At 40.6% G+C, this 19,524-nt stretch overlaps 1 protein-coding gene across 2 annotated transcripts in view; it reads left to right on the forward strand.

Annotated features, from left to right (window-relative positions):
* APBB3 (amyloid beta precursor protein binding family B member 3) overlaps positions 1 to 19,524 on the forward strand; it is a 58,475-nt gene that overhangs the window by 21,995 nt on the left and 16,956 nt on the right. For both annotated transcript variants that reach the window (XM_063298648.1, XM_063298650.1), the window contains exons 2-4: positions 6,257 to 6,435; positions 14,049 to 14,125; positions 14,686 to 14,746. In XM_063298648.1, the coding sequence (XP_063154718.1) occupies positions 6,257 to 6,435; positions 14,049 to 14,125; positions 14,686 to 14,746 (317 nt within the window). The remainder of the gene's footprint in view (positions 1 to 6,256; positions 6,436 to 14,048; positions 14,126 to 14,685; positions 14,747 to 19,524) is intronic.

Consider the following 19,524-nt stretch of genomic DNA (forward strand, 5'->3'; position numbering starts at 1 on the left):
AACAATGTATTCATTTATTAAATTTATCACCGCCCATCTCCCCCAAAAAGGGGACTCTGGGTGCTTCACAATAAAACTAAAAAAACAAAAGTTGATTGATACAAATGTAATAGTTTTGTGGAGCTGGGAAGGAAGGCTTCTGTGAAATACTGTGTTGGATTTTAGAAGCTGAGTTTTTAATGGGAGACCAGAAGTGATAATTTTGCTGTATGACTAAAGTTTTAAAAGCATGTATCACATCTTCACCAATTAAAGGAGACAGAAGATGTCACATAAAATAGGTAAGAGTCACATGAAATATTTTACTTTACTGCAGCCTAAATTTGTGCAATTAATAAGAAACAGTGCTTAATAATTCTCCTATTGGCAATTTTATAATTTCTGGACACTGCTGAGTTCTCCCAATATTTGGAACTGCACCCAGAATCTGATTTTGGGGGCCACTGTAAAGATAGTCATGTGTATAGATATAGCAGGCTATTAGGAATGAGACTGTTCCCTCTGTCCCATCTCTGGAATTTTCAGTGTGAACTTGGATCTCTGCATATAAAAATGCAGACTCCTCTAAAATATTCATCTACCTTTTCTGTTTATTTCAGACATTTCCTCTGATCGTGAAATGCCTGAATTGCCATTTATGTGTAATTACGCCAAGGCACATTGAAGGATTTAGAAACAATTTTGGAAGGAAGTTGTGCTCCGGCCCTGATTTTATGTAACATGTGATATGTGTGCCCTATTTACTTAATCAGTGGGTGAACATTTAAAGAACTTCATGTGGAATATAGTACAAACTACAGGCTATAGATTCCCAAGAATACTTACAAAAACAAGATATTGCTAGCTATTGTTGTTCTTAGGATTTTTGTGAAATCTACAAGAGTTTTCTGATACTTTCTCAATGAAAGCCTTTGGATTATTTGTCTCTAATCATTATATCATGCAGTGCTCTCTATCTTTAAAATGCTTGGTTTGCAATTACCTACGTATTTAAAGTTTACGGAAAATATTTGTCTTGAAACATGAAAGCAAATTCATGCTAAAGAAAAATATTACCATAAGTGTAAGCCTTTTAGATAATTTTTCTGGATATAAAATGGGAGATTTAAGCATAATTGAGTTTCTAGATGTGCCTGGATCTCAGCTATGTAATTAATATTAGGTCTCTAATAATAGATCTTTTTTAAAGAGAAGTATGGTGCCAGGATATATTAGCAAGTTCTGCTGATGTTTGTCACTCTATTCTTATGTTGGTAGAACCATGAACTGCCTTTGTTACAAAAGCCTCTCAGTTCCAAAAGACAGTACAACAGATAAAACTGGGAGCTAAGGAACTACCTGATCCATCCCCTTTAATGCTGAAGTTGGTTCTTGTTTCCAATTCCATGTTTGTACAAAATATCAATGTAGAATTAAATGTATCTCCATAATTAGGACACTCTGCTCTTTGACATACATAATTGATTGACTAATTTATTATGTGCCATCAAGTCAGTGTCGACTCTTGGTGACCATATAGATAGATTTTCTCCATGACTATCTCTCCCTAACCTGGTCTTTCAGGTCTCCCAACAAGTGCTCCTATCATACAGTCCACTCACCTTTCTGCTGGTCATCCTCTTCTTCTCTTTCCTTCTGCCTTTTCCATCATTTGAGCCTTCTTTAGAGAGCTGGGTCTTTGAATAATGTGTCCAAAGTAGGATAATTTGAGCTTGGTCATTTGTGCCTCTAGTGAGAACTCGGGGTTCATTTGTTTGATGCTCCACTGGTTTATTTTCTTGGCTGTCCACAGTATTCTCAGGAGTCTTCTCGAACACCAAAGTTCAAAAGTGTCAGTACTCTTCCTATTCTGCTTCTTCAACGTCCAGACAGAAATAATAATTTTTTTCTAGTAATCCCAGAAGACAATTATAGTTAAAAATTTGAGGTGTTGAATCCCACAATGAGGTTTTGTCATCCCCAGATTATGCACCTCTTTTACAGTTTTCCCCCTTGGTTTCCAGCTTTTTATGAAATGTGACCAGAACTGTATGCACCATCCCAGATGTTGATATATCATAGATTTATGGTAGTTTTATTTTTAATCCCTCATATGAAATTTGCCTTTTTTTCACCTGCCTCACACTGAGTTGACATCCTTACTGAGTTATCCTCTAGACCCCTATATCTTTTTCCTAGTTAGTTACAATACCTTAGACTCCATCAGTGTATATGTGAAGACAGATGTCACTTTAAACTTATTCCTACTGAACTATATTTGCCATTTGGTTTACTGTTTAAAGAGATCATTCTGGAGTTCTTCACAGTCACGCTTAGTTTTCACTACCAGTAGTTTAGTATCACCTGCAGACTTTGTCAGTTCACTCCTTATCCCCAAGTCAAAATGATTCATATTGTTTTTAGTGTTTGTCCTCCTTGGCTGCAGGGTCCACTTGTTTTGCACTGCATTCACCTAGTTCCTGTTTTGCAGTTTTGCACTGCATTCACCTAGTGAAGCTATCAGTGCACAATGTGATGAAGGGTTTTGTTTTTCTGCCAGCTTGTTGCAGAGCCTGATGCTGATTAGGGCTGAGAGGCAGTAACTGGCCCAAGATCACCCATTCAGCTTCCGTGCCCAAGGGAGGACTAGAATCTGGGTCCCTCTGCCCCCAATCCAGCTCTTTCCTGCTATGCCACACTGACCCCTTAAGTCAAGATTATTTATAAACACTTTTAAAAGCACTGGGCTCAAGACAGATCTGTGAAGGATTCCATTTATTACTTTCCTCTGTTGAGAAAATTGCCCATTTATTCTTATTCTTATTCTTATCCTTATGCTTTGCTTTTTGTTTTTAACCAGTTAGCTATTCATAAAAGGACAGATCTTCTTCTCTCACAATTGCTGAACTCATTCAAGAGCCTTTGATGATGAACTTCATCAGGGTTTTTGAAAATCCAATTTTACAGTGTTAACAGATCCACCTCCACCCAAGGAACAGCTGACACTTCAAAAAACTCTAAGTTGTTGAGGCAGAATTTACTTTTACAGAATTCATGCTGATTTCTTGTTCCATTATATACTAAGGCTTTTTTCTTTGATTACTGTTTTCACCAATTTGCCCAGAACAGAGGTTAAGATCAATGGCCTTACTTTCCTGAATCTCTCCTGGACCCCTTTTGAAAAATTGGTGTCACATGAAATCCATTATAGTCCTCTGGCACTGATTTGGTAGAAAGAGTTACATCTTTTTCAGTGGAAAAACAAGCTGCATATTTTTCCCAGGAGGTCAGCAATTTCATATCTGAGTTCTTCAAGAATTCTCATTGGATCATCAAGGTCTTGTCTGCTAGCATGATCTGTAATTCACTATATCGTGATGGACACAAACACCGAAAAGCCAACAGTCCTGGATTCTTTATTGGGTTTAGTTATTTGGGAATTAGTCACTAAATGATTAATTAATTAATTCAAGAGAGATTTGTTGATGACCCTAGAAGTTAGATCTTGCTGTGGTTGCACAAACTGATTAGTCAGAAAGACTGTGCTTTGGCTCTCACTTTTCCAGAACAATGTATGGTATGTACAGGGCCAGTTACATGTAGTCCAGGCTGGGGCATTTGCACATAAAACAGTTGCTACATGGAGGCTGCTTTATTTTGTTCCCATAGCAACCATCTCCACAGGTCAAGGCGTATCCCAAAGATTGACCCTGAATGTTCTCTGCTAGAGTGCTGCAAGTGGGTGGAGTTGTCCAGACTGCAGTCACATCAATAACTACACAGAGTAATTGAAAATGTTCCTTATGCACTGATCATTTGTAAATGCAGATAAACAAAGCCGCGTGTGTGTGTGTGTGTGTGTGCGTATGCATGTGAGCAAGTGTGGCTGCAAGTGGCTGTAATCTTTTATGTTACTGTTGATATCCATCCATCCATCCATCCATTCTCTATCCTCAATCTATCATCTATCATCTATCATCTATCATCTATCATATCATCTACAGTATCTATCTCAGGTTGAGCTCTGACAAAAGATGGCAAGATCCAATTAAATTAATTAGTAATACAGAAAGGTATGTAATTGTATTGCAAGTAATATTGCCTCCAGACGGGAAGAATCAATAGGATAATAAAGGGCCCTGCTGATCTGAGTATTTTTTGCAAATACAATTACAATTACAGTTGCTGTCCTCTTCTGGCAATTTCTGCTGAGGAAACATCAGGTTACATGTTTAGCTTTGCTTTTATCTCTGGGGCCAGTGTACCCATTTTTCAGGAAAGGAAAAAGATGTAAGGAAATATGTACTACCAGGTTCTCATGAAAGCTATGATTTTTAGGGTCTTCAGAAATTTTCCATGTCAGTGACATGAACTGCCCTGTGGAGTTTTTCTTGATGTTTTCTCTTTGGCTTGGGGGAAAAAAAGAAAAAGGGAGGGAAGTGCAAGGAAAGTAGCAGCCCTCCAGCCTATTTAGCAGCTAGGAAGTCTGTAAAAACAGAACCCACCATCCTGATTGTATGTTGCCAATGTACAATATGATAGTAACTGTAACCGATTGGAAGAAGCAAGGACTGGGTTGCATCTTACTGCAAAATAAATGCTTGTTGGGTTGCAGGTATTGCACTGTGGCCTGACAGCCTAATCAGAATGTGTAGAAAGAATGGTGTAACGTTACTGGATTGACTGGGCAACCAATGAGGTGCCTGTAAGTACCAATGTTTCTGGGGATACTACCTGACCACTCTTTTCCTGTAAAGTGCCTTGATGAGACTTAAAATATGTCTGTAAAATAAAATTGGCTAACCAGCACTGTTTCAAAGTTAAGAGTTTGTCTCTTCGAACACCTCTGGGTCTTAGAAAGTATGGACAGTGGATGGATGAAGGCCAGCCCTTCACTGTCAAATGGTCTTAGTTGCCAAAGAAGGAAGGGAGACAGAGCTGTGGTGGGGTTATGCATATGGAGAGAAAGTAGGCTTTATGTACATCCAGGTTTTCTGGGACAGCTGAGTATGAATCTATGTGAAAGAGAGGCCAAGTTTGTGAGTTGATCCTGAAAAAAAAAATAAACATGAATGACTGGGATGGATGGAATTGATGAGAGTTTTCAGAATGATCCCAGAGAAGAAAATGAAATGTAAAATTGGAGTGGTTGCATTTTAAAACTCAGACTCCATTTCTGTATTTTTTTCAGGTTGAATTACTTGAATTTTAAATTTATCAGTTTGCTTTTCTGTGGCTTCTGTTAAAATGGAAAACTGTGGATTAAAAGGAGTTGTTATTTCCAGCTTGTCATGTTCACTGTTTCAATGTGCACTGTACATCGTAACGTTTCACATGCCATGGCGCTGATGCGCGTTTCTGTTTGGGAGGGAGCTGCTGTGAAACCTTGTGCCAAGCTCTGTATCTGTGTTCATTTCAATGGAATGTGTTTGGGTTATGTGCTCTGCTCAAGGACTTTTCCTGCGGACCATCAGAAGCCGTAAGGAGCACCTGTGATTGTGACCCTGGGAAGATTCTACGGGGGGAGGGATTTCATTTGCACCGAGGGTTTTTAGTTTGCATTTGGCGTGCTTTTTCCATTCTCAGCTTTCTTTGTGATCCTGCATACTATTCTTTAATAAATCAGATATCTTTGTGATCCTGCTTATGAGTCTGATGGTGTTTTAGAATAGGCAATCCTTACACAGCTATTGTACAGACTTCCTTGTTCAGAAGCCGTATGTCCTCAGTTGAATCTTCTTCTCAAATCACAGCAACTACAAAAAAACAGAGATGGAAAGTCTCCAACTTTTAGCCAAACCAACCTTCCAAGTCAGCATATTGGCCTCAAATAAGCTATCTCCTGTATTTCCCTGGCAGTGTGCCCTACACTTGCAGGCATGTCTGAGCAGTTTAAGAGGCTAACCATGGATGTCTTGATACAAGAACAGCTATATGCTTTGAATGGTCCTCAGGTAGGGTTGGGATGGTTGGAAACAAGAAGAATTTGGTTGGGTTTTGTCTGGTTTGTGTATTGTATCATTTAAATTGGCTTCCAACTGGCTTCCAATTTCTATGGTACAATCATGAATAATAACTTCTAGCTTTAGCTTATTAGAGGAAGAAACTAGGGACTTTGATTCAGCTGAAACGATAAACTAACCAGAAAGAATTTCCACAGTTCTTAAATCTGAAAAATAAACTGAGTAACATTTTGATTTACCTTTTTTCTCAATATTGTCACAATAGTTTGAAATCAAACTTCCATTTTTCCTCATAATGTATCTTTTCTTTTTAGATAACCTATGGAATGACCAGAATCTGGAAGCAGAGATTGATCTTCCTTCAGGATGGAGGAAAATCCATGACTCTTCTGGTACATACTACTGGCATGTGCCCACAGGCACCACCCAGTGGCAACACCCCTCTTGCACTTCTGCTCTGGGTCATGCTGGGGAAGCTGCATTTCCAGAAACGGTATCTCTTTGACATATTATCAGTCCTATTACCATAAACCATATCATCACCACACTCTGATTGGGTTCACAGCAACATGTGATTTACCTGGGTTGGGACTAATGTATTGTGTAATGCCAGATGTTGTGGTCTGTAAATTATTATTGCTTAATGTTATATATGACCCCAACCATTTTGACTTATTCAATAAACCATTAAAAAAACCATAGCTTAGGGCAACTTATACATCCACTTTTGCTCTCTGCCAAGTGAGGACTGATTCCATCATAATTTTGACCACTAGGTTTTCCTTTATGTGTATATGTATAAATGCAAACAGAAATCTTTTACAGTGGATAGAAATTTGGAATCTTTTGGAAAATAACATGTTAATTCAGCTCTTCCAGAACTATTTGCAATAGTTTTGCATGATCTTCTTGTTTTTTTCTAAAGAGAAAGAGAGAGATTTCTGGTTTTCAAAGGTGACACCAAAATCATCTACCATCCTAAGGGCATGACCTGAGTAGAACAACTCAGTCCCAGTTCAAAACACGTTCAAAATAAATAACATAAGTTTTAAAATTTCATTTGACTATATTTGTTGGACCCATTATATTTCCTGTTATAATGCAGTTCCCATTATTTTCTATGGACATTCTTATCTTTGTTTTAGAAAGATCCACTGTTGGTAGGTCAAGGACTTCCAATAATCCTTGGTACAAATGACCAGAGTGAGACCATAATGTTATGCATAATTACCTGGAAATAAGTCTTACTGAACTCAGGTGTATATTATTCAATAGAAAGCTGTAGGATTGGCTCTTTGAAGAGTCTTTCTATTTCAGTTAAGTTTGAACCCTCTACCTTATTTATAGGGTAGAAGTAAGAACAGCTCATAGAAAGTAATGGAGACATGCTGGATTTTTAACATCCCTATCAACTGGCAAAAGCATATTTTATTTCATTCAGCCCAGGAAAGTTTAGCATTTTTGCTATTATTGTCCAGAAAAAAACTGAAATTCTGAATTCTGTGATTTCCATAAGCTATTGAATATTTGAGAGCTGTTTTAATATTCTGAACAGCCTTATAGTTCTATATCCAACCTAGGGCCTCTTTGAATACATAACTTATCATATACTTGACAGTGATTTGATTCTTAATGAGTAATACATTCTTATTAAAATATTGGTTCAGTTTGTCTTACGGAGTAAGCTGGTGGAGAGTGTGTATGCATTACTGTAAAAATGTGGGAAGAAGAACCCCCTTTTGTGTATGCCCTCTTTCTTTCTTTCTTTCTTTCTTTCTTTCTTTCTTTCTTTCTTTCTTTCTTTCTTTCTTTCTTTCTTTCTATCATCTATCTATCTATCTATCTATCTATCTATCTATCTATCTATCTATCTATCTATCTATCTGCTGAGTCAAACCATCCATCTAGGTAGATCAGTACTACTTAGACTTCTTTACAAAGACTTCAGAGTCTCAGGAAAACTGTCTACCACCTGTTGTTTCCTTTGGTCTATGATTATCTGCAATTGTCATGTTCACCGTTGCAGTGTTTCTGCATTGTAACGGTTTACTTACCAAGGTACTGATACGTGTACTGGCTGGGAGGGTGATGCTGAGAGCCTTGTACTCAAGACGTGCTGGACTGTGCCAGGGAGGAATGTGTTTGGGCTATCTCTTAAATGTCAAGGTCTTTTTAACCATTGATCAGCAGAGCTCGTTAGGAGCACCTGGGAATGTGGGGCTGTACTGTATGCGAGGGAGGGGGTGGGCTGATATTTGAAACTATGGTATTTAGTTTGAGTTTAGGCACGCTTTTCTCATTCTCAGCTTTTTACCTGTTTGCACTCTTTTCTAAATAAACCCAGAACCTGAATTGTGATTTTGAGTCTGAGAGTTTTATTTGGATAAAGGCAATCATCACATAAAGCTGAGAATCATTACTTTAAACTAGCCTCGCACTCTTTACCGGAAAATTTCCTTGCGAAAGGGTAACTAGCGATGGCAGAAGGGGGGAAGGATCCTACGGAGTTCGAGGAGGAAACAGGGCAACTTCCAGAGTCGACGTTCCCGAGCAGGGACCCGAGCTCCGTCCCAACCCACCCCACCCCACACCCCAGTCAGGGGGCTCCAACTCTACCACAGGATCGAAAAAACCCCCGGCAGACGATGTGACGAGACAGGAACAATTTCTGTGGGATGCCCTGATGGACCCCCGGCCCAGCACATCACGCTCCACCTGGAAGCTCCGCTGGCCAGACACTCCGAGGGGGGCGCGCCCAGATGTGTCAGGAAGCCCGCTACCTGAGGGGCCGAGGCTGGAGGACTCCACCACACCGGATAGAAGCAGGGTCCTGGAATCCAAAATCGAATCAATGGAACATGTCTTGCGCTCTATGTCAGCTGCCTTTAGTGACCTGGAGAAAATTGTTCGAGGTCCGGGAGCAAGTGGCTCGCCTAGCCTCCCACCCTCCCCATCGCAGACTGCTGAAAGAAGAAGCCAACCACGAGACTTTCCATCAGGTCCGCGAGGGTCCACTCCTGTTGGGGCCGCCCCTAGTCGTCCATCCGCTGGGGTCCCACAGCTGGCAGGCACTCCCCGGGATTTCCCGGTGAAGTTTGATGGTGACCCCGCTAACCTCTCCTTCTTTCTCACCAATGCCGCCAGTTACATGAGACGCCATGGCCACCTCTTTCCTTCAGAGGAAGAAAAGATCTCAGTGGTGGCCACGAAATTGAAGGGCAGGGCGGCTGACTGGTATGTCCAGCTAGCAGAGATTGAAGCGCCAGCCCTGGCTACTTTCGATGCCTTTTTGGCTGCACTGAAGCACTATTTTGAAGATCCCTTAGCTAAAGAAAGGGCTAAGGACGCTCTTAAAGAGCTTGTCCAAGGGCAGAAGCCTGTGGCTGATTATGCCCTTGAGTTCAAGGTTTTGGCAGGTAAAGTTCCTGAGTGGTCCAAGGCCACCTTGATTGATCGTTTTAAGGATGGCCTCAATTGCGAAGTCCTGCACTGGGCGCTTGGGCGAGATGATCTGAACTCTTTACATGACTGGATTTGCCTCGCTGGTAAAGCTGAACATGCCCAGCGCACCTTTATGATGGCCACCAAAGAAGACAAGCCTGCTGCCGCTACCCGAGCGCCCTTTCTACCATCGACCTCCAGATGGGACACAGAGAAACAACGTCGTTTTGTCCGGGGACAATGCATCACCTGTGGAAAACTGGGTCACCGCGCCGTCGACTGCCCTAAGGCTAAGGCTCCAGATCGCCCATCCAAGCTTCTGCAAAAGCCGACCAAGAAACCCCTCAACCCTCCTCGCAGATTGACGGCAGCAATGGCTGCTGCTGACAACGAGGATGTCTACACTCCAGGGGACGATTTAACTGCCCTTGACCAGCTGGCGGAAAACGCTTTTCACCTGCCTTAACTAGCGCCGCGGGGCAGGTGGTAGAAACCGGGCGCAATTCTGAGCTGGTGAGTGCTGATTGCCCTATCCTCGTGGTCAAAATTGAATTGGGATTTCAATCCAAATCTGTCAAGGTCTGGGCTTTACTGGACTCGGGCTGTTCCAGATGTTTAATCCATCCTGACTTAGTCAAGGCATTGGATTTGCCTTGCTTCCCTCTTCCCAAGTGGCTGCTTTTTCAGCAGCTTGATGGCTCCACGGCGGGGGGGGGGCTGCCACACAATTTACTGGGGAAGTCGCTTTGCGTATGGGCTCCCATTTCGAACTCCTGCACTTCATCGTAACACCGGTGGGGAATCCTTTAGTTGTGTTAGGGATTCCATGGTTCACCACTCATAATCCTTACATCAATTGGCGGTCCCGCTCCATTAACTTTGAGGATGGCTTCTATCAAGCTCCTCTTTTGGGACGTTCCATGCCTATGATGGCGGGGCGGGCAGAAATTGTTGATTCTGTAGCTTCTCCGTCCGCATTAGAGGGTCTGCCACCTATGTACTCAGATGTTTTGGGGGAGGAGGAGGCCGACCAGTTGCCCCCCCATCATAAAACGGACTGTTCTATTGAGCTCCTTCCTGATGTTCCTTTGCCAAAGCCAAAGATTTACCCTATGACTAAAAAGGAGCTTGCCGCCTTGTGGGAGTTCATTGATAAAAACCTCGCTCGCGGCTTCATTGAACCGGCGAATTCGCCTGTTGGAGCCCCTGTTTTGTTCCAGGAGAAGAAGGATGGCACCCTCAGACTTTGCACGGACTACCACGGGTTAAATTCTGCCTCCCTTTCCAACAAATACCCTCTGCCTCTCGTCAAAGACATGCTCGCACATCTGTCCACCAGCAGAGTTTTTTCAAAGTTGGACCTCCGCGAAGCTTATTATCGAATTCGCATTCGGGAGGGGGATGAATGGAAAACGGCTTTTAATTGCCCATTGGGTTCTTTCCAGTATAAGGTTCTCCCTTTCAGTTTAGCGGGGGCTCCGGGGGTGTTCATGCAGCTTATCAATGAGGTTTTACATGATCACTTGTTTAAAGGTGTTTTGGTGTATTTGGATGATGTCTTAATCTATACTAAGTCTTTAGCAGAGCACAAGCGACTTCTTAAACAAGTGCTCACCAAGCTTCGGAATGCCAAGCTTTATGCTAAGCTTTCTAAATATGAATTCCATAAGTCTCACTTGGATTACCTTGGTTACAGGATTTCTGACAAGGGCATTGAAATGGATCCTGTTAAGGTTCAGGCTGTGCTTACTTGGGAATGGCCTCAAACCCGGCGCCAACTTCAGAGTTTCCTGGGGTTCGCCAATTTTTATAGATCCTTTGTCAGGGGGTTCGTGGAGATTGCTCTGCCCCTAATGGATTTATTGTGCATGAAGGGGGGGGGGGAACTTGTAAGGTTAAGAACCCGGGGGCCGTGCTCAATTGGACTCCTGCCTGTCAGGCTGCTTTTGATCGGTTAAAGGCACTTTTTACTGAAGAGCCCATCCTTTCCCACCCTGACCCGGACCTTCCGTTCGTTGTTCAGGTCGATGCTTCTGATTTTTCTATTGGTGCTATTTTGTTGCAAAAGGATTCCGCTGGTCTTTTGAAGCCTTGTGCCTATCTTTCTCGAAAGTTTTCTGAAACGGAGAGGCGCTGGCATGTTTGGGAAAAGGAGGCTTTTGCTGTTAAAGCTGCCCTGGAGACTTGGAGGCACCTCCTGGAGGGGGCTTCTTCCCCTTTCGAGGTTTGGATGGATCACCGCAACCTCGAGGCACTCCATACACCTAGACGCCTCAGCCCAAAGCAAATTCGTTGGGCTCAGTTTTTCAGCCGTTTTAATTTCCAACTTAAATTTATCCCAGGGAAAAAGAACTTTTTGGCTGATGCCCTTTCCAGGTTGCCACAATACGAGGGCCCGGTCTCTGATGTAATTGGCACTGTCCTCTCGGGGCCGCAGTTGGGTCTGGTGGCTGTTACGTGTAGCAGGACTCGGGGCCAGCCCTCATCTCCTTCATCTCCGATTCCGCTGCTCTGACCTCCAGTTCGCAAGCCACCTCCATTGTCGGGTGGATTGTGCTCTGCTTTTGTTTCTGCGCTGCGGTCTGACACCTGGCTTCTTGCTAATCCTGACAAGGTGTCCATTGAGCACGACCTCGCCTGGGTTGGGGGTTGGCCTGACTCTCAATGTTCTGCTATACTGGCCCATTCTCATGACAGTAAGCAAGCTGGTCACTTTGGGTTTCTCAAGTCCCTCCATTTGGTCTGGCGGCAATTCTGGTGGCCCACCCTCCGGAAGGATGTCAAAGCCTATGTGGCTTCCTGCCCTGTCTGCGCTATGTCTAAGTGTTCTGCTGGTAAACCGCAGGGGCTACTGCAGCCTGTGGCTGACCCTTCCCACCCTTGGGAAGTGATCTCCATGGATTTTATTGTTGACCTGCCCCCCAGTCAAAAGAAGACTGTCATTTGGGTGGTCAAGGACTATTTTTCTAAACAAGCTCATTTTGTTCCCTGCACTTCCATTCCCTCAGCGCGACAGCTGGCCAAGCTTTTCTTGGTTCATGTGTACTGTCCCCATGGCTGCCCCTCTCGTTTGGTGACTGATAGGGGCACACAATTTACCTCGAGGTTTTGGCAGGCTTTTTTGAAGCTAATTGGCACTGAGCAGGCATTGTCGACCTCTTGGCATCCCCAGACGGACGGATCTACTGAGATCCTTAATGCCACATTAGACCAATTTCTCCATTCGTACATCAACTATCATCAGGATGATTGGGTTGATCTGCTTCCTTTCGCTGAGGTCGCTTACAATAATGCTGTTCACCAGAGCACTGGGCAAATGCCGTTTCGCATTGTTTCTGGTCGAGATTTTGTTCCCATTCCGGAACTTCTCCAACCTCCCGCTGCGGCTGTTACCGCCTGTGATTGGGGCTCTAAGCTGGCTGATTCCTGGCCCGTCATTCAGACCGCTCTTCGAGAGGTGCAAGCCACCTATAAACAGCACGCTGATAAGCACCGGCGGCGGCAGCCTGCTTTTAAGATGGGGGATTTGGTCTATCTGTCTACAAGATTTATAAAGTCTCCTCAGCCCTCTAAGAAACTGGCTCCTAAGTTTATTGGACCTTTCCCTGTTACTGCGGTGCTCAATCCTGTCACTGTTCATTTGGATTTGCCTCATAATTTGAAGCGCTTGCATCCTGTTTTTCACCGCTCAAGACTCATCTCGCTGGCATCCACGCCCGCCTCCCCCTCCGCCGATCATGATTGATGGGCAGCAGCATTTCGAGGTTAAGGAGGTGCTTGACTCTTGCCGACTTCGTGGATCTCTTCAGTACCTGGTCCGATGGAAGCATTTTCCTCATCCTGAATGGGTTGCTGCCTGCGATGTTCTGGCTCCTGATTTATTGCATGATTTTCACGTTGCCTATCCTTCCAAGCCCTCTGCTTGATGCTTATTTTTATGGGGGGGGCGTATGTCATGTTCACTGTTGCGGTGTTTCTGCATCGTAATGGTTTACTTGCCAAGGTGCTGATACGTGTACTGGCTGGGAGGGTGATGCTGAGAGCCTTGTACTCAAGACGTGCTGGACTGTGCCAGGGAGGAATGTGTTTGGGCTATCTCTTAAATGTCAAGGTCTTTTTAACCGTTGATCAGCAGAGCTCGTTAGGAGCACCTGGGAATGTGGGGCTGTACTGTATGTGAGGGAGGGGGTGGGCTGATGTTTGAAACTATGGTATTTAGTTTGAGTTTAGGCACGCTTTTCTCATTCTCAGCTTTTTACCTGTTTGCACTCTTTTCTAAATAAACCCAGAACCTGAATTGTGATTTTGAGTCTGAGAGTTTTATTTGGATAAAGGCAATCATCACAGCAATGCAGATTAGTCTGAAGGGGATAGACGAAGTCATGGTTTAGAGAGAGATGATCGGTCTAATCCCCACATAATATTCTGCTCAAATGAGACCTAAATTGTGTCATAATATTTTTCCTGCCAAAGGAATTATCAGGAGAACCAGAGTGATGTTGTAATTCAGATGTTGGACTGGGCGACTTTAGGCAGGTCATTCTCTCTCAGCTCAGCTATTTCACAGGGGAAAATTGGAGAACTGCCTTGAGCTATGAATGAAGAGTGGGACATTACTCTCACAAACAAACAAACAAACTCACTTTATTTTCTGTTCTTATGCAGGACCTTCAGTCTGCTATGGTGAGATGTTTGCCAACAGAGAGACTCATCCCAAGTCCAGTGGCTTCATTCTCCAAGAGGTAGGCTTGTTAATGCACCCCTCTTGATGTAAGCTGCGAGGTACACCAAATCTCAGTGAAAGAGATGGAGTATCTGCACATAATGACTTTCTCCTTTGACGATCTCACAAGTAACACAGATCATCTGCTCAGATGCCCAAGGAAGTAGTTATACTTTCTTTCCACAATTCTTTGTTCAGTCTTTTTCTTGATTAAAAATGCTCTTCTGTTCCTATTCAAATAGATGTTTGTTTGTTTGTTCAATTTGTATAGCTGCCCATCTCAAACCAGTGACTCTGAGCAGCTAACAGTCATAAAAACAATTAAACAATATATGTTTATTGCTGTTTTAGATCAGAAGAGAAAGCATTTGGGATACAAGGTCTGTCTGTCTGCCTCTTGCAATAAATCTTTGGGCACATCCAGCAGAAGTGCTGGTTACCATTTTGAATTAAACAGAATGGCACACTAAATATTTGAAATAGGGATTTGCCCTTCATTTGTTCTGAGAGTGAACAGAAGCTTGACCCATTTATCTGAGAATTCCTGTATTGCCACTTAGCCTGTTTTATCTGTTACAGGACATCACTGGCCTGGCATGAGGAGGATCTTCATCAGGGCAACCCAGAGCCTGGCTCCAAGGTATGGTCTGGGGTGGTGGGGTACACAGCTCAGCTGCTTGACCAAGGAACAACCTTTCTTTGGGATAAGTGGAATGAGCTCAGAATTGTCCTCCTTATAAGATGTCATAGATTTGCCCTTCTTTGAACTTGCCATAAAATGCGAGGGTCAGGCTATTCTTCATAAGCTGGAAGAATTCCCATTTTAGAGGAGCAAGATTATATTACCTTCTGCATTGTTCTGCTAATGGAATCTCAATTCTACATTTGATAGCGCATCCTTAATGTCCCTCACAGCATGCTCATGTACTGCGCATAACCAATCAAAAGTAGGTCAGTGGGATATGTTGCTAGATGAGTTTAGAATTCCAATCTTCTTAGCAAGTTTTGACAGCTCTTTGTTCATATGAAAGACTATGTAAAAGAGAGAACACAGTGAAATCATAGCACCAGCTGCGGTTTCACTTAGCAACTGCTTTGCTAACAACCAAGTTGCCAGTCCCAATTCCATTCTTTTTTAAATCAAAACTATTATTTTTTTCATATAAAATTATACACACACACACAAACATACATACATGCATACATACATACATACATACATACATATATATATATATATGCATTTTAAATATTTTCCCTAAGATGTAATTTATATATATTTTAATTAAATTAATTACATTTTAAAATGTTATTAAATAGAATTAAATTAATAAATTAAAATTATGAGTTGTGCATCTTACAATTTTAAGTGTAAATCCAACATGAGGAACAAGCAGTTTCAGAAAAGGTTGAAGCACTGATTATCACTGCTTTATTTTATATTTTATGTGCACTTTATAAAGTTCTTATCTATTTTGACTCAAACATTAACAGTTTTTGGGAAAAACTTTAGCTAACAAATATTAATCATAGACATCTATTCCTTATAAAACCACTTTGTAATTAACATAGTCAAAGACAATGGGGACAGAATAAGTATATCTCTAAAGCCTTTAGTGCGGTGAAAGGTATGAAGCAAGAATGCTTATTTACTGGCCTCCATTGTTTTTATTTTTGTAATAATAAATAGATCCAGAAATTAGTGTAAGTGAATTCTGCTTCATAGGAAAATATATACTTTGATGTAAACAAGTGATCTGGTATTATTTTCTCATCTTAGACTTTGTTTGGAGTTCTTTTAGTAATGCCTCTTGCAAAATAGAGAAATTCTCTATTGACTGTTCCAAGTTCAGGCCTTTAATGTTTGGAAAGCAAAGTCCAGCAAGGTCATTGGTACACTCTATGGTTAAAAGAACATTAACTGTACTGAGGGTACAAGGGGGTTCATTTTTAAAAAATAAGTTAGTTGCTGCTAGACAAAAATTGGGACTAGAAATCTTACCACGTTGCTGTTCTCAGCAGATGTAATATTTAAAATAAAAAGCAACTGAGAGACAAAGAGGAAGGGATAAGTACAGTTCTCCAAATCTTCAAACTGATTTCCTTTATTTAAACAAAACAAAATTAGATATTTAACTATGTCGTTTTTCTAATACATTAAGAAATACTTCGATCTAGATTGCCAAAACACTTGCTTACTGGTATTTGGTGCAAGCTGCAAAAAAAAAATCTAAATGATAAAAAAATAATCATGTATTATCCTGGCCCTTGTACAGTACATCAAGTAAAGAAAGAGATTTTTGCATTCTCTGTTAATCTATTATACTTTATTTACCCCAATCAATATTCTGTATTTCTTCTTGAGAGATTAAAATCCATATATTAGATACAAAGTAGTATTATATGCTGAAGTAGCATGGAATATCTTATGATTGCAATAAATCATAGTAATTGGAATAAATTGTTTCGGCCATATGAAAATCTAATAAAATTGCCTATGCTGTAATGTACTTGCTATTTGTTGATTACAGATGTAAACAATTTTCTGGTTGTTCTAAGTCTTAAAGGCATTCATTTTTATTTTACAGTATTAGCCATAGCTAGTCCAAGTAAAGGCTGGCTTTTTGGCCTGCTTGACCATAAAATGGTAACCTTCTTGGTTAAAAGGTAGCATTATAAATAGTTAAGGAACCATTCATTTTTTCTGGTGGATCATTATTAAAATACTTAAGGTGTTCTGCCTCACAAATATACATTATTCAGTTAATTTTTATTTTCATTGTTCTGTCCAAAAAATAGAGTGGAAAGGCACAAATACATAATTTTGTTAAAATATATATTTTAACAAATTTACCCTAACATAGTTGGATGTGTTGTCATATAAACTGAATACATAAATAAATATTCATATCATGTTACACAATTAACTTATTAACATTTAATTATAAACAATTTACTCAACATTGGGAAAAATGGGACAATATCTCTCTGTATATATAAAATTATTTTTTTTAATGGTGAAATAAAAAAACCCTACAACACTGAAAACAAAGATAGATATCGATTATACAGTAAAGAAGGAAATCTCTCTATATATTAGAATGAGTATAATAAACTAAATGAGACAAAAGGAAAAAAAACTAATTAAGAGAAAAAGATATATATTATAACTATAGATAATGATATAAAAAGGACACCTTCTTTGTTCATTCCCAAGCTGGGAATTTAATAGAGATGACCAGATGATCAGTGGAGAGTCAAAATATGCTTATTCACCCAAAGTTGTCAAATTTCTTTGAGTGGGTAGCTGCACCAGGGATTAATTTTCTCTATCCTTTTATAGGTCTTTTGGCCAAAATTTAGCCAATCAGAATGCATCAGCCCATTACAATAGCCTTTGCGCTATCAGCATGAACATCTGCCCTTTTCATATCCTGTTCCTTCTGTCATGGACATCTGCTTTTCATATGCTGTTCAGATTTTATTTATTTATTTATTTATTTATTTATTTATTTATTTATTTATTTATTTTCTATCCCACCTTTATTATTTTTATAAATAACTCAAGGCGGCAAACATACCTAATACTCCTTCCTCCTCTTATTTTCCCCACAACAGCAACCCTGTGAGGTGTGTTGGGCTGAGAGAGAGTGACCGGCCCAAGATCACCCAGCCGGCTTTCATGCCTAAGGCGGGACTAGAACTCAGTCTCCTGGTTTCTAGCCCAGCAGCTTAACCGCTAGACCAAGCTGGCTGTTTGGTCTAGTGGTTAAGATTAGTGGTTAAGAAGTTCTTATCTCAAAATTATGGCAAACTTTCTTACTTATGGTTAAGCAGAAATCTCTTTATTTACAGAAAAAATACAAATAATAAAGCTGGGATAGAAAATAAATTAAAAAAAAATTTAAAAAATGGGCACTTTACCTTTCCTATACATGCATTTTCCTAGAAAATTAGAGTGTAATCTATATATTACACTCATTTGTCTACCAGCTACTGACAGGAATCAGCATCACTACCCAAGATATATGTCCTTTCCTTTTATGTAATCTAACATAAAGTTAATTAAGTCTTTACATTTATTGTTAAATTTAGACCATATAGAAATATTGCATCATATTCTTATTTTTAGAACGCAGAGACTTTTAAAAAATAGTTAGCAGGCTCATATCCTTGATCCATTCCTTAAAATCAGGAGAGTAAGTTTCTTTCCAGAAAGTGAAGTTCTTCATGAAATAACAAATGCCATGCTTTAAAAATACGTTCAACATTACCTTAAGATCCTAAACTATAATATTTCTTCCCAAAACTGTACGGACATATTGGGACACCCAGGAGAAACTGTCTTACTTCTTGCAGGGACTGAAAAATGGCAAGTCTGCAATTTTTATATCGAAGATCATTTTGAAGAGGATAGATTACCTAGAAGAGATTGGGCTTGACTGCAGGGGTGATGATTTATTAGGAATATGCCCTACTGTTTTTTCTGTAGTGTTTTCATAGCTTTTTGATATGGTCAATAACATTTATTGTTGTTGGGTCCAATAAATGAAAAATAATATTACAATGTGTGTTTGTGTGTGTGTGTGTGTGTGATATATTTATTTATTTACAATATATACCATTATAGATATATTGATGTCTATATAAAAATTTTATGTTTCTTAACCCTTGGACTCATTGATCCTCCATAACTGATTATTCCAGTTCTTCATTCCACAGTTCAGATACTTAATTAATAGTAATTTTCATTTTACTTTTTAATTCTTTAAAAAATGAATGGTTGGGGACTTCCAGGTGGAGAAAATGGCAGACCTATGAGTCTGCAAAGAGTGGAGGTGATGCTGAGGATGAGAACTGTGGAAGGGCGGTGAGCCCAGGCAGCAATCCCAGCTGTTCCCAAAGGCCCAACTTTAACTAGAGAGTGTTGCGTCTGGTTATCCCAAGCCTCCAAGAGCCCTCAACAACTGGCAGAAGGCCCCAACCACCCCTCCCCCAGGGTCTCAGCTGATGGAAAATCAAATTATGGATGAGGGCAGATTTATTACACACCAACTGGCATTCAAAAACAACACCTGGAGCAATTTGTTTCCTATGTGGGTAATAGATTAGAAATTTAAAGTTTGACAATAGATCATCAGACAGAATTTTTTGGCCCCTGTCTGGAAGTATGAATCATTAAAATATGAAGCAAGATAAAGATGGAAAAGGCTTGATTTTTAGAATGCTGAGGCACTCTATATATAGTAGGACACTTGATGAATAACCGAAAATATGAAGGCTTTTCCATTATTTCATTACATATTATGTAAGTTTAAATAGGAAGAAAAAGCTTTTGTTGTTGTGAAGACTGGGGGCCTCTAATTTAGGTACAGAATGGCTGGACGCTGGACTGGAAAAGCAATCCTATTCCCTGTA

The sequence above is a fragment of the Candoia aspera genome, chromosome 3 (genome assembly GCF_035149785.1).
Source record: "Candoia aspera isolate rCanAsp1 chromosome 3, rCanAsp1.hap2, whole genome shotgun sequence".
In the NCBI taxonomy this organism is placed as follows: domain Eukaryota; kingdom Metazoa; phylum Chordata; class Lepidosauria; order Squamata; family Boidae; genus Candoia; species Candoia aspera.